At 35.9% G+C, this 14772-nt stretch overlaps 1 protein-coding gene across 1 annotated transcript in view; it reads right to left on the bottom strand.

The window, feature by feature from the left end:
* Positions 1-1687: 1687 nt before the first annotated feature.
* Positions 1688-14772, bottom strand: part of LOC103505857 — a 17024-nt gene continuing 3939 nt past the window's right edge. The window contains exons 2-3 of the mRNA XM_017442601.2: positions 2308-2427; positions 1688-1909 (exon numbers count right to left, since the gene is read on the bottom strand). Of these exons, the coding sequence (XP_017298090.2) occupies positions 1688-1909; positions 2308-2427 (342 nt within the window). The remainder of the gene's footprint in view (positions 1910-2307; positions 2428-14772) is intronic.

The following is a 14772-nucleotide window of genomic DNA, read 5'->3' as shown; positions in this document are numbered from 1 at the left end:
TAAAATGGGGTGTTAGAATCCAGGTTGAATAAATAACTTACTATTTTCGGTAAGTGGTACATAAAGTAAGGCTAATACAGAGTGGAGCGGAGAGTAAAGAAATCTCATTCACCAAAATTTGTTTCAGTCTGACCTGAGAGGGAAATTTTTGTTCATAAAATGGGGTGTTAGAATCCAGGTTGAATAATAACTTACTATTTTCGGTAAGTGGTACATAAAGTAAGGCTAAAACAGAGTGGAGCGGAGAGTAAAGAGCATAGAGCTTTCCACTCTCTGGTCTAAAGTCTATGCGGTTTAAATTTATTTCTTCCCTCTATCGAAGCTTGGTAGCTTCCCTCTCCTTCCTAGATGCTCTATGGACTCTATGTAGATGCGTATAAGCTTAACCCATCCCCTGGGGCAAATTGCCACAACACCTAAGCCTCAGAGTGGGCTTTTTGTGTATGGACTCTATGCAGTCCATGCGGGAGAGTAAAGAGCATAGAGCTTTCCACTCTCTGGTCTACAGTCTATGCGGTTTGAATTTATTTCTTCCCTCTATCGTAGCTTGGTAGCTTCCCTCTCCTTCCTAGATGCTCTATGGACTCTATGTAGATTCGTATAAGCTTAACCCATCCCCTGGGGCAAATTGCCCCAACACCTAAGCCTCAGAGTGAGCTTTTTGTGTATGGACTCTATGTAGTCCATGCGCTATGCTCTCCGCTTCACTCTGGTTTTAGCCTAAGGGAGGGGGGTGAGAAAATTAACCGTAGAGAAGAAGGAAAGCTCCTCTAGCTTCCTTAATGGACCCGCCACTGGTGCCGTACCTACATAACTAACTAACTAACTTTATTTTCCGCTCCTGTCTTTGAAAATTTATGTTCCCTCTAATCTCATTACCCGTGTTCCTGTCGACCTGTTAGGACGTTGACTCAGGCTGATTAAGGAAGGTAACATGAAGAAAAAAAGAAAATCGCTCTCTCGGGAACGGTAAGTCGTAGAGATACAATTCCTAGACCAATCGAAAGATCTTATTTCGCTTTCGTAAGATAAGGAAATAAAAAAATAATCGAGTTTTTACAATTCTGAATCAGCGATCAGTCCAACCTGAGTCTTCTAAAACCAAATTAGACCGTTTGCCTTTTCTCTCGCTTCTCACTTGTAGTCTGGTATACAAACAATCTACAAATCCACCTGATGTAGATAATAATGACGTGGATATAATATTATGTTTATTTGTATTCTAAATACAAATACGTATCCTCCCGTTTTAATCCCATGCATTTCGAGTTTTTCCAATGAAATGGGGGAAGTTTGTTCAACCACGTTCGACCATTTCATTAATGTGTGTCTACATTCGTTAATATTATCCCCATGGAGAAGTGAATCCAGGGACGTTCCCACTTGTTAGGAAAAATCGTGTTGTTCTAAGTATCTAAGTGATAATAATAACACTTTCATAAATTACATACATTGTTTGTGTTACAAGAATAAATGGAGAGGTTTGACGCAAAAAGGACACATCCACAAGAAAGCTCTCTTTAGAAGGAGCTACGGGGTAGAGCGCATTTCGAACGCAATTACATGTCTTTTGAGAGTTTCATCTGTCCTTACACGGTGGGTTTTGAGTCAGCTATGTGTGATACATTCCTAGGGTGTATCATACTGTATCATGCCCATGATTAATTCACCGGGTATAGAGATTAATTCACCGGGAAGGTCCTATCAGCCTGAGCTCATTCGTTTTGAAACCTTTTTCGCCTGTGCCTACAAATGATATGATAAGTCCTAATGATATAATACAAAGTCCAATGTAGAGGAGTAGATTGATGAGGCTGTTCTGCTGTTGAATATAGAGATGATGTCTTCCTGAATGAATATGATCTTCTTCATCAGAGCTGCTGCCACCTCCAAACGAAGAGTCTTGGATCTGAAAGGCAGAATAGAAGATGATCAAATAAGTCATTGTGGGGGCTATAAAAAGATTTCCTTCTTCGCATTGATCTTACTTCATCTAACATCAGAAATCACTGTATTTGTCACAATGTTACGTTAATTAATAGATTTGTATAGTTATGTATACTCGTAGGTATTAGGTACATAACCTATACCACATCAGAAATCACTGTATTTGTCACAATGTTACGTTAAATAGATTTGTATAGTTATGTATACTCGTAGGTATTAGGTACATAACCTACTCGTATAGTATAGACTTTTTACATAACTTTAGGTAGGTAATGTAGGTATACTCTTTGGATACACCTTTTTCCACATCTATTTATTCGTCATTAAAAAAAAAAAAAACACTCATAGTTTGTGCCTTACCCGATTTCGTTTCATCCATCGTCGATGAGCCTCGGTTTGTTTGACTTTACACGTGCGTTCCAAATCTTCAGATGGCGAGGTTAGCCTTCGTTCTCCGGTCCATGCAGAGGTTGCTTTCCCCTGTGAAACAGAAACATGGAAAGATTTCAGGTAAGAAATTAATTGAGATCATTGTCAATGAGGTAACTCTGTAAGCAGGGGTGATATTTCAGAGAAATTTCTTGGTAGTTTCTTATTTCTTTCATTTTCTTTATTTTTCAATTTCTTGAAATTTCGCGCTAACTCCACGTTGGGCCTTTGACTGCTGGGCATTCTGGACAAGATGTGATCTACATATAATTATTTCGATAGGATAGAAAACCTACCTTAATTGCAAAAATGTCAGCATTATTACATTCTTGTTATTTTTACCGGGGATCACAAAAGAGTTTAAAGCTAGTTTTCTAAGGTGCCTCTTTCTTATCTTCGTCTTGTACCTACTTATTGCTTTGCTTTCTGTGTCCGTGAGATAGGCATGGCATCTATCTCACTGTATTGGGAAGATTGGGGGGGTTGAAACCCCTTGGATGCAAAGAAACAATATCTGGGTTCCTTCCATGTCCCTAATGTTTATAAACAAAGAATTTACCTCCTTAATTTACTTTCCTCCAAGGGTTAATTCACTCCACGAGATGACGTAGGTACCTGTACCTTTTCGTAATTATTTCTGTCATAATAATTATACCAGAAAGTACCTACATAGTCATATAATCATAACTTTAAGATGCCAGAAAGTCACACGCGCGTATCCAAGCTAATAATTTTTCCAGGGAGAATATAAAATAAAATTAATGTTGTTCAAACTGGGAATTTCTTCTCTTTAGACATAGTATCTTTCTTGCTAGATACTTCTTTACAGATACTTCAGGATCTCTTGGTTCAGTGGAACACTCCTCTTATGGCGCTGCTATTGGAAGCGGATACCATCATCAGGACTAAGATTGCCCGAGGCAGGTATCCTCAATGATGGCAATTTCAGTTTAAGGGGTTCTCATTTCCTAGAAATGATATCTTCCTGAATTTCATTTTTTATGAGTTTCTACTCACTCATTCGGGATTAAGTAACCAGATTTTATCTGCAATACCATATCGCCTAGTTGACAACTATTTCGGAAGTTGACGCAAATATCCGAGGTATAGATACCAGTAATTTAAAATTATTCAAGTTATGCTTTTATTACTTACAATTTCTGCTTTCTTGTTTATGATTTCGTTATCTTGTGTGCTGACTTGTAAATTTTCTTTTGATTTTAGTCTCACAATGACTTGAGCGATGCTGATCCAGATTTGGGGGATGCTGACAGTGTGGATGGTGATTCCCATCATATCAGTCTGCAAAAAATACAGGTAAATAATCTTGTCCATCACATTTCGTAGATTCGTATTAGCCTAACCCAATTTTGGACTTTTTGTGTACCGTCCATAATGTACCTACTCTAGTGTACCTTCTAGTTCTTTCAATTGAGGCTTTGTGTGCGTACGTATTTTACAAGGTTACGCATATATACCTATTTCTGAGTTAGCTCTTCCCATCATATCAGTCTGCAAAAAATACAGGTAAATAATCTTGTCCATCACATTTCGTAGATTCGTATTAGCCTAACCCAATTTTGGGCTTTTTGTGTACGGTCATAATGTACCTACTCTAGTGTACCTTCTAGTTCTTTCAATTGAGGCTTTGTGCGTACGTATTTTACAAGTTTACGCATATTCGCATACTCGTATACCTATTTCTGAGTTAGCTAGAGAACAATTCCCATTACAAATTTTCATCAGTAAATGGTTTCTTCAAACTAAATGGATCCCAAGGGCAAGGAAAACCTAGACCCTTGACAAATAGAGTGTGCCTGAAGATTGTAGAATCCTGGACTGGAATTGACTAATTCTTACGGAAAACTGGGTTACACGATTCCACAAGAAAAACACCTTGTGTTTTCATAATGTACCTACTCTAGTGTACCTTCTAGTTCTTTCAATTGAGGCTTTGTGCGTACGTATTTTACAAGTTTACGCATATTCGCATACTCGTATACCTATTTCTGAGTTAGCTAGAGACCAATTCCCATTACAAATTTTCATCAGTAAATGGTTTCTTCAAACTAAATGGATCCCAAGGGCAAGGAAAACCTATAGACCCTTGACAAATGGAGTGTGCCTGAAGATTGTAGAATCCTGGACTGGAATTGACTAATTCTTACGGAAAACTGGGTTACACGTATGATTCCACAAGAAAAACTCCGCGTGTTTTGTTACAAAATCTTCCCAAAAGTCAAGTGATTAACTCCCCGACATTTTCTTCCCCAGGACGAGGACCGCGTGGACCGCCACTCCCATCCGGACGCTCATCGCCTCAGTGCCGCCTCGATGGTACCTCCCCCTCCCTTCTCCCTCCCCATGCCCTACCCCTTCTCCCATCCCGCCTACCTCCCCCCGTCCAGCACCTATCAGAACCCCCCCGTACACCGGACTTCCTCGGAGGGGTCGCATTCATCCGAGTCCTCGAACTCATCCCAACAGACGTGGAGCTACGAGGAGCAATATAAACAGGTGCGTCAGGCAAGTAAAAGTCGTTCCCATTTTTCCTTCCCCCATCACCGCCACTGGTAAATTTTAGTTTGAGTGCCTTCTTTTATGCTTTTCCCCTTTTCTTGTGCTATTATTCCTCTCGTGGGATTTTCAACCTGCTTTTCCTAGGCAGTAAGATTCTCAGTGTTCCCATCAAGTTACTTCAAACGGACAGGACAATTCCAGTCCAGACGGCAATATTAGAAACTTACTTACTGCCTGGAAAGGGGTTTTAGCGAAATCTGAGTTTGCATGCTTGCTTATAATTTTGTCCACTTCTCCTTAATATTCGTCAAGATCAAAACTAAAACAAGATAACTTTTCTGAATATTGTATTGTTAATCACTTGTAAATGTGTTGTTAAATGTTGAATTTTATATTTTTCATTAGATTAATTTATCATTATCAGTGTTACTATCCTCAGTCCTCACTCACTCCTTAGAAACCTACCTCATAACTTATTGAATAGTTTTTCGTTGTCTATCAAGTTCTCCGCAGTCTTCTGCATATTTAGAGTGGTAACTTTTGATTTATTCTGAAGAATCGGAGCAATCATTGCACTTCTCCCCATTGGCTGTTTACCTCGGTTGGATGCAAACTTGTTTGTTTTGTGTATATTTTGTATTGTTATTTACAGCCACAAGAGATTACAACATTCTATTAAACTTTTTCTGCTCCCAAGTTTTTATGGATGTAACTTGTCTACTCATAGCCCATAGCTGTGGAATTTCTTTTTGTTTGCGAGTACTTTATAATATTATAATCAGTCCAAGCATTATTCAGTAGCCATTTTGAATAAGTAATCACTGGTTATTCTTTTATGATTTTCTAATTATACCCTATAGGTCTCGTAGTGGCCAGAGCTATATCTGTACGCCCGAGTACTTCTCTCTGAGTATATTCTGTAATTAGATATTAAAAGTAAATCTTTTTTATCCGTGGGATTCCGTACAAATAAGAAGTTTTAAAACGTACACAGTTGTCTTTTATTTTTGTCTGGAGATGGGATCAAAATTATAAATCCTCAGGAGTACCTACTTATTGGTGTAAGTACTCCTGAGTCAATACATCTTGAACGTGTAGGTCTGTTTCTTATCCCACTCTTTCCTTGATTGGAGATATTTTACTAGGGGCACTTTCCTCTTGGAGTCTAGAGCACATATAAATGTAAATTTGGGGGGAAAAATTACCTGAATTTTCTTACATACATACAACTTACATACATACAAATAGAAAAAAATACAAGCTTCAATACAAATAGTTGCCCTTCTCAGCTATGGATTTAGGAGGCATTCCGAATCATTTTAATAACTGTATTGCTCCTAGAATATTCCATTTGTGATTACTTATTATTTTTCTTTTTTATATGACAACGAAATATTCATCCTTTGGAAAGCTCTCTAAAACCTGAGCCGACTGCTTTTTCGTAGACTGAACACTCAGTCCAAATGAAATCATCATGGCAAGGTTCACTCTCGTCTGCCAGACAAATTAATCAATCTCATTCCGTCTGTAATAAATGGCCGGATTGAGCTTAATATTGAAGGATTGAGCTTCGAGGTTGGAAAACGAAATGAAATCAGTTAAAAGTTTATAAGGCGAAGAGTCTGGGCATGAACTATATTAAATTATTTTTTTATGGTACTTAACACAAAATATATTTCCAAGAAAACTAATAATACTTTTTATTTCATATTTTTTTATGATAGAAAATTACCCCATTATTATAGAGCACTTATTACAGTATTATTTTTTTTTCCTTCAAAATGTTTGCATTTTTTAAGTCCTAAAAAAATGAAATAATAAAGGCCCCGCCTTTTTCTTATTATGTAATATGTATTAATATGGCGCTTTCGTTTTACTCTCTCACGAGCACAATGCTTATGAATTTAAGATTTACAAAGTTTTGTATTATGCAAACTGCCTGAAGCCTTCCATCGTTTATCTTTTATTTATTTGATATGCCTTATTTCTATTGTCGGCTAAGGCTAAAAAGTCCTATGATGCCAACAGTTTAAATGGGTCTCATTTTATTTACAACAAATACAAAATGACAATACCATCAAAAGTCAATCTGACTGACTTCCTCATTTTTATTAGTCCGTCCTTCCTTTAATATTACAACAGTATAATAACAAGCTGGGCCCGTCCCTCCGGGAATTTTTTAGCCCGTAGTTTATTCGATCGTGGTGTTTAATAATCAAGGAATGAAATTTGTGAAAACCTTTCTTACAGCCTAGTTCAAATTCCTTCAATCAATTTTCCTCAACATACACTCTCCCACTACTGGTGCAGTCTTTCACGTTTCACGATGCGATGTCTTTTCTGAAGTAGATGATTTTTCTCTGAAGGAACGATAGATCCCACGTCGCTTGATGTTATCAATCTCATTTTTTGATTTTAGAATAGAGAAAATATTGAGTTATATATTATGAATTATTGAAAATCAACACAACATTGGGTATTGACCTCGCAGATTACTGGAATTGAATTGAATCAGAAAGCAAGAACACAACTGTCGTGATTAAATGTATCAGATTTGTTAATTGATAATTACCTTTCTGTCTATTCCGATAATAACTTTCATAATTCTGTAGGTCTTAGTAGGTCTGAGGATATTTTATTTGTCTGTTTTATAAGGTCAGACCTCTTTTGTCCCTGAAATTTATTATTGAAATTGAAACATGGAATAGGTATTTTTATGTCTAAACCTGACCTCTGGGCGACAGTGAAGAGGCTTGAACATTATAGGTTTGCGTTGGTTTCCCTGAGACCTAGAATTTCTACCATATCGGTCCTTCACCTTCTTTAATTGACTTCCAACTACAAGCTGATAAGGTGTGTGAGAATCGGATAGTGAAGAACTAGAACGTTATCTCATGGGGTTTGACAATTGTACAACCCATTTGATGGGTCGATATCTTGGGATGTGTGAGAATCGGATAGTGAAGAACTAGAACGTTATCTCATGGGGTTTGACAATTGTACAACCCATTTGATGGGTCGATATCTTGGGATATATGATTGATGTTTACAATTTTCTGTCGATGACCCAAACCTTGTTGTGGTTGGTGGTTCGAGACCAAGTCAAGTCATTTAATTTAGCGATGTTTATAGGTTTGCGTTGGTTTCCCTGAGACCTAGAATTTCTACCATATCGGTCCTTCACCTTCTTTAATTGACTTCCAACTACAAGCTGATAAAGTGTGTGAGAATCGGATAGTGAAGAACTAGAACGTTATCTCATGGGGTTTGATAATTGTACAACCCATTTGATGGGTCGATATCTTGGGATATATGATTGATGTTTACAATTTTCTGTCGATGACCCAACCTTGTTGTGGTTGGTGGTTCGAGACCAAGTCAAGTCATTTAATTTAGCGATGTTTAATAATCAAGGAATGAAATTTGTGAAAACCTTTCTTACAGCCTAATTCAAATTCGTTCAATCAATTTTCCTCAACATACACTCCCCCTACTGGTGTAGTCTTTCACGATGCGATGTCTTTTCTGAAGTAGATGATTTTTCTCTGAAGGAACGCTAGAGCCCACGTCGCTTGATGTTATCAATCTTAGAAACGTTACACTCAAGGTCGCTCAGGATCACGGACAAAATGAATTGATAATGATCAATCAAAGCTTAAGAACAACGTCTGCTGCAGACATGCTAGACAATGATTTAATGCATGAATTAATTGATTCTTATTAATAACAACATATCAGATGAGATCATATGAGAGGCCATGGAAAATTAATAAGCCTACGCAGACACGGCAAGCGGCTATAAAAAGAACTATTAAAAACCTTATAATATTTATTGAAGAGTCTTCTCTGTAATAAGCCTACGCAGACACGGCAAGCGGCTATAAAAAGAACTATTAAAAACCTTATAATATTTATTGAAGAGTCTTCTCTGTTTTTTTTATACATTTGGAAATCAGTCAAAAAGGGATTTATAACTTTTAATATTGTCATTAGTCAAAGATTTTGTCGGTCAAGTCGGTTTATATTGTTATTAAGATGGAATGGGCTGTGAGATTTAGAATCTTATTTAAGTCCAAGTCTAATTCATTGAATATTGTTCTCTATAACTTTTAATATTGTCATTAGTCAAAGATTTTGTCGGTCAAGTCGGTTTATATTGTTATTAAGATGGAATGGGCTGTGAGATTTAGAATCTTATTTAAGTCCAAGTCCAATTCAATATTGTTCTCCGTTTCTAACGCCACCTGAGATCTACTAGAAGCTATACCGTGGTTTTCAAATCAATTTGGTAATTATAAAACGAAGATTCATACCTCGGGGCGTCAAGTTTCTTGCAAAGATTTTGTCGGTCAAGTCGGTTTATATTGTTATTAAGATGGAATGGGCTGTGAGATTTACCGTCGTATGTATGAAAGCCAAAGTTAAACTTTAGTTTAACTTAAGACGAACAATGTTGCCAATTTCATGTCATTTCTTGAGATAACTGGCTAGATTTCATGAAATTTGGCAAGATTTTCATTTCAAGTTAAACTAAAGTTTATCTTTAGATTTCATACATACGGCGGTTAGAATCTTATTTAAGTCCAAGTCTAATTCAATATTGTTCTTCGTTTCTAACGCCACCTGAGATCTACTAGAAGCTATACCGTGGTTTTCAAATCAATTTGGTAATTATAAAACGAAGATTCATACCTCGGGGTGTCAAGTTTCTTGCTATTAGGTTGCAAAATTTTCACAAACAATTTGTACCTTCATATACTTGCTTTTCTCGGAAGTCCTCCCAGTTCTATTTTTAATCATTCGATCAAGTTTTATTTGGGCACTATTAATTTTATAAAATTTCTAAAAAGTAATTAACCTGAAGTACATCTTACTTAAAATAAATATTGATTATGATATGTTTTGTAAGTCAAAGATTTTGTCGGTCAAGTCGGTTTATATTGTTATTAAGATGGAATGGGCTGTGAGATTTAGAATCTTATTTAAGTCCAAGTCCAATTCAATATTGTTCTCCGTTTCTAACGCCACCTGAGATCTACTAGAAGCTATACCGTGGTTTCCAAATCAATTTGGTAATTATAAAACGAAGATTCATACCTCGGGGTGTCAAGTTTCTTGCTAGGTATTAGGTTGCAAAATTTTCACAAACAATTTGTACCTTCATACTTGCTTTTCTCGGAAGTCCTCCCAGTTCTATTTTTAATCATTCGATCAAGTTTTATTTGGGCATTATTAATTTTATAAAATTTCTAAAAAGTAATTAGGTAACGTCAGGCTATATGGATGTATGTTGATAGACCTACTTTCCACATTTCATAGATAGAATGAGAAAAGACCTTCCAATCCATTCACACAGAGTTCGACCGTTCTGTTGCTGAAACCTGTTGACTTCTTTGTTCGTGAACCCTATCTCTCTCTAATTATGTCTTCGACAAACTTTTGATTGGCAGATTTGTAGGTGCCAAGATTAGTGAAGATACCAATGAGGTTCAACTTCTACATTTTTTTACTTTTTCATGTTTTGTATACTAATGAGTTTGGAAAGATGTGCTCATGGCATTGTCGATTCAAGGCCTGTAAAACTGTCCCTCCTTTAATTAGCAACTTGTAGATTTCCTTTTTAAAATGAACTTCCTCAGTTTAATAAAGTATTCTGATCATTGTAGCAGCATTCAGTGATTTTTTGTTGCTAAAATTCACATCAAATTCGGAAGTCCTCCCAGTTCTATTTTTAATCATTCGATCAAGTTTTATTTGGGCATTATTAATTTTATAAAATTTCTAAAAAGTAATTAACCTGAAGTACATCTTACTTAAAATAAATATTGATTATGATATGTTTTGTATACTAATGAGTTTGGAAAGATGCGCTCATGGCATTGTCGATTCAAGGCCTGTAAAACTGTCCCTCCTTTAATTAGCAACTTGTAGATTTCCTCTTTAAGATGAACTTCCTCACCCTCAGTTTAATAAAGTACATTAACACTTCTGATCATTGTATTGTAGCAGCATTCAGTCATTTTTTGTTGCTGAAATTCACATCAAACGAGAGGTTTGACGCAAAAAGGACACATCCACAAGAAAGCTCTCTTTAGAAGGACCTACGGGGTAGAGCGCATTTCGAACGCAATTACAGTCATGTCTTCTGACAGTTTCATTTATCCATACACGGTGGGTTTTGAGTCAGCTATGTGTGATACATTCCTAGGGTGTATCAATAGTGTATCATGCCCATGATTAATTCACCGGGTATGGAGTTGATACTTAAAGGTGACTTGAAAAAGTTCATACCTACTGGATAAATATTCACGCAACTCGTTCCAGTGAGCATAAGTTGGATAACGAAAGTGAACCCCTTTGAAACAGACTGGTGGTTCTGAGCCCCTTTGTGGAGCCCGGGGCCTCCGCTCCGGCCGAGACAAATGGGGCCGGTTTAACCCCCCTTTGACCGGCCTTAACGTATCTGTTTGCTTTTCCCTGTCCATGGCATCGGTTCACTTTTGTTTTTCCATTGATGATTTCATAGCTCCTTGTAAATAGAGCTTGCTCGTGGATGTGTTTGAACAGCGGTGGAAAACATACATGTTTGACAACATATACATGGTCGACATTTGTTTGCCATTCATACGACCTGTTTTCAAGAAAGGGCATCACTAGTTCCTATTTCCTGTGAATTCTCTCTAATATTGGACCAAAAAGAGTAGAATATAAAGTAACTTAAATACACGATACAGCAATATTCCCCCCTTATCCTCCCTAAAATAAAACCAAAAAAGTCGAGGATGATTTCATAGCTCCTTGTAAATAGAGCTTGCTCGTGGATGTGTTTGAACAGCGGTGGAAAACATACATGTTTGACAACATACATGTTCGACATTTGTTTGCCATTCATACGACCTGTTTTCAAGAAAGGGCATCACTAGTTCCTAGTTCCTGTGAATTCTCTCTAATATTGGACCAAAAAGAGAATATAAAGTAACTTAAATACACAATACAGCAATATTCCCCCTTATCCTCCCTAAAATAAAACCAAAAAAGTCGAGAAATTCTCTCTAATATTGGACCAAAAAGAGAATATAAAGTAACTTAAATACACAATACAGCAATATTCCCCCTTATCCTCCCTAAAATACAACCAAAAAGTCGAGGAAACTTTTCAAAGGTTAACAAGCTGGGCCCGTCCCTCCGGGAATTATTTAGCCCGTAGTTTATTCGATCAGTACTTATGTACCTACCTAATTTGTTTAATATTCAGTTTATTATTATTCTTGATTTGATTTTTCGATTTTACTTTCATGTAATGATTTAAAATCAAGACTAGAGCCCGTTCTCCCTTTATTCCCAATATAAGGTTTAAGTCACCCATACAATTGTGCTTTCCAGAAGACATCATGAGTAATTTTCAAGATTTTGATGAGGACTTCAAATTCAACGGACTTAGAACTAATTCGTCTTCATTTGTTTGAAGGTTATTGGAACTGATAATACTATCTGTGTTATCATTTAAACTTATACAGTCACTTTTATTGTATTTTTTATGGGTTTCAATCAGTTCTATTGAGTTTTTACTGTTTGGTGTTGTTGAAAAGTTGACTTTTTTATTTACAATCGTGGATTTAGCATTTTTCATATTGTTTCTATTCAAAACTGTTTTTAGATCTTTACTATCTAATAGATTAAGTTTGGTACCTTTGTTTTGATTTGTTTTTGAGTCTTTCATGATAGAATTTGTTTTTATATTGTTGTTTACATTATTAGATTTACTTACTTTATCGACTAAGCTATTAAGTTTAGTATCTTTGCTATAAGTCAATTTACTCTCTCTGTTATCTTGTATTTTGGATGAACTGTTGTCAATGAAATTTGTATTGCGATGGATTTCATTTTGTTTTGCATTCAAAGTTATAGTCTCTCGAATTGGTTTCTTTGTTATGCTCTCATTACTCTTGGATTTTTCAATGCTTTCAGCGTTATTCTCATTGCTTTGACTTGTTAAATTCGTTTTTGTATTTTTACAATCGTCCCTTGAATCATTTTGTCTCCCTTGTTCACTTTTTTTCAAGTTCTCAATTTTACTATCATCACTAATATTATGAGCTATTGTATCTTCACTTAGATTATTGACAGTGTAGTCATTCTTAAAGGGTGATGATAGACTCCTGTCGTGATTTGTTAATTGATTTAATATTTTCAAGTTCTCAATTTTACTATCATCACTAATATTATGAACTATTGTATCTTCACTTAGATTATTGACAGTGTAGTCATTCTTAAAAGGTGATGATAGACTCCTGTCGTGATTTGTTAATTGATTTAATTCAATATCATTTTTCTTTTCATATCTATCGTTATCACATTTTTTATCACAAGAAGAATTATGAATGATATCAGAATTAATTACACTAAAATCATTACTCTCAATTCGATTTAAATCAACCCCCGTGAGTGGAAGATTATGCTCGTTATAATTCAAATCCTCAAAAGAATTGTTAATAACATTGCTATATTCAATACCACTACTATCATTATTGTCTAATGTAATTATAGTGGACTTTAGCTGTTTCATAGTTACACTATTGATACTTATCCTATCTATGTTTTCAGCATTTCCTTCCATGTCTTCTTCTATACTAGACAAGCTCAAGAGATCATGCATGCTTGCGGAATAGTTTAAATCTATTAGATTTGTACTTTCTTCCTGTTTTTTATCATTCCCTGAGGAAGGAGACGGAATTGGAACTGTTTTTGGTAATCTTACTGGCACCGGTGCTGGTACTGGGTAAGGTATTAATTGATTTGGATTAAACATCAACGTTTTATTAAGTTCGGATGATTGTGATTTACTTGGCGGAATGATCGAAACTCTTTTTCTACCATCGAAATCACTAGATTTTGTCATGGGTTCACTAACAAATTCGTTTGTTCTGTTGTGGAAAGGTAAGAATTTATAAAACTCTAGATTAGAACCAGCCTTGTCGTCTATTAGTCCTACATGATGTTGAGATGATTCTTTGTTTGGTTGAATTTGATTGCTGATAATTTTAGCTTGTTTGGATTGATGAGCTTTGATAAATTGTTGGTGATGATGGTTGGACTTTTTCATACAGAACTTACTGTTTACTCTACAAAAACAAAATAAAACTCTCAGGCCACAGAAGATACTTCCTACTAATAACAGACAAGGTCCTATCAGCCTGAGCTCATTCGTTTTGAAACCTTTTTCGCCTGTGCCTACAAATGATATGATAAGTCCTAATGATATAATACAGAGTCCAATGTAGAGGAGTAGATTGATGAGGCTGTTCTGCTGTTGAATATAGAGATGATGTCTTCCTGAATGTACATGATCTTCTTCATCAGAGCTGCTACCACCTCCAAACGAAGAGTCTTGGATCTGAAAGGCAGAATAGAAGATGATCAAATAAGTCAATATTAGTATAAGAGGAGTAGATTGATGAGGCTGTTCTGCTGTTGAATATAGAGATGATGTCTTCCTGAATGTACATGATCTTCTTCATCAGAGCTGCTGCCACCTCCAAACGAAGAGTCTTGGATCTGAAAGGCAGAATAGAAGATGATCAAATAAGTCAATATTAGTATAATTGTGGGGGCTATAAAAAGATTTCCTTCTTCGCATTGATCTTACTTCATCTAACATCAGAAATCACTGTATTTGTCACAATGTTACGTTAATTAATAGATTTGTATAGTTATGTATACTCGTAGGTATTAGGTACATAACCTATACCGACTTTTTACATAACTTTAGGTAGGTAATGTAGGTATGCTCTTTGAATACACCTTTTTCCACATCTATTTATTCGTCTTTTTTTTTTTTTTTTTTTAAACCTTTATTTTTTGTCCTTTCCCCCTTTC

The sequence above is a fragment of the Diaphorina citri genome, unplaced genomic scaffold, assembly GCF_000475195.1.
Source record: "Diaphorina citri unplaced genomic scaffold, Diaci psyllid genome assembly version 1.1 scaffold200, whole genome shotgun sequence".
Classification (NCBI taxonomy): domain Eukaryota; kingdom Metazoa; phylum Arthropoda; class Insecta; order Hemiptera; family Psyllidae; genus Diaphorina; species Diaphorina citri.
Note: the sequence above shows the minus strand (reverse complement) of the source record. Positions and strands in the feature narration are given on the sequence as shown.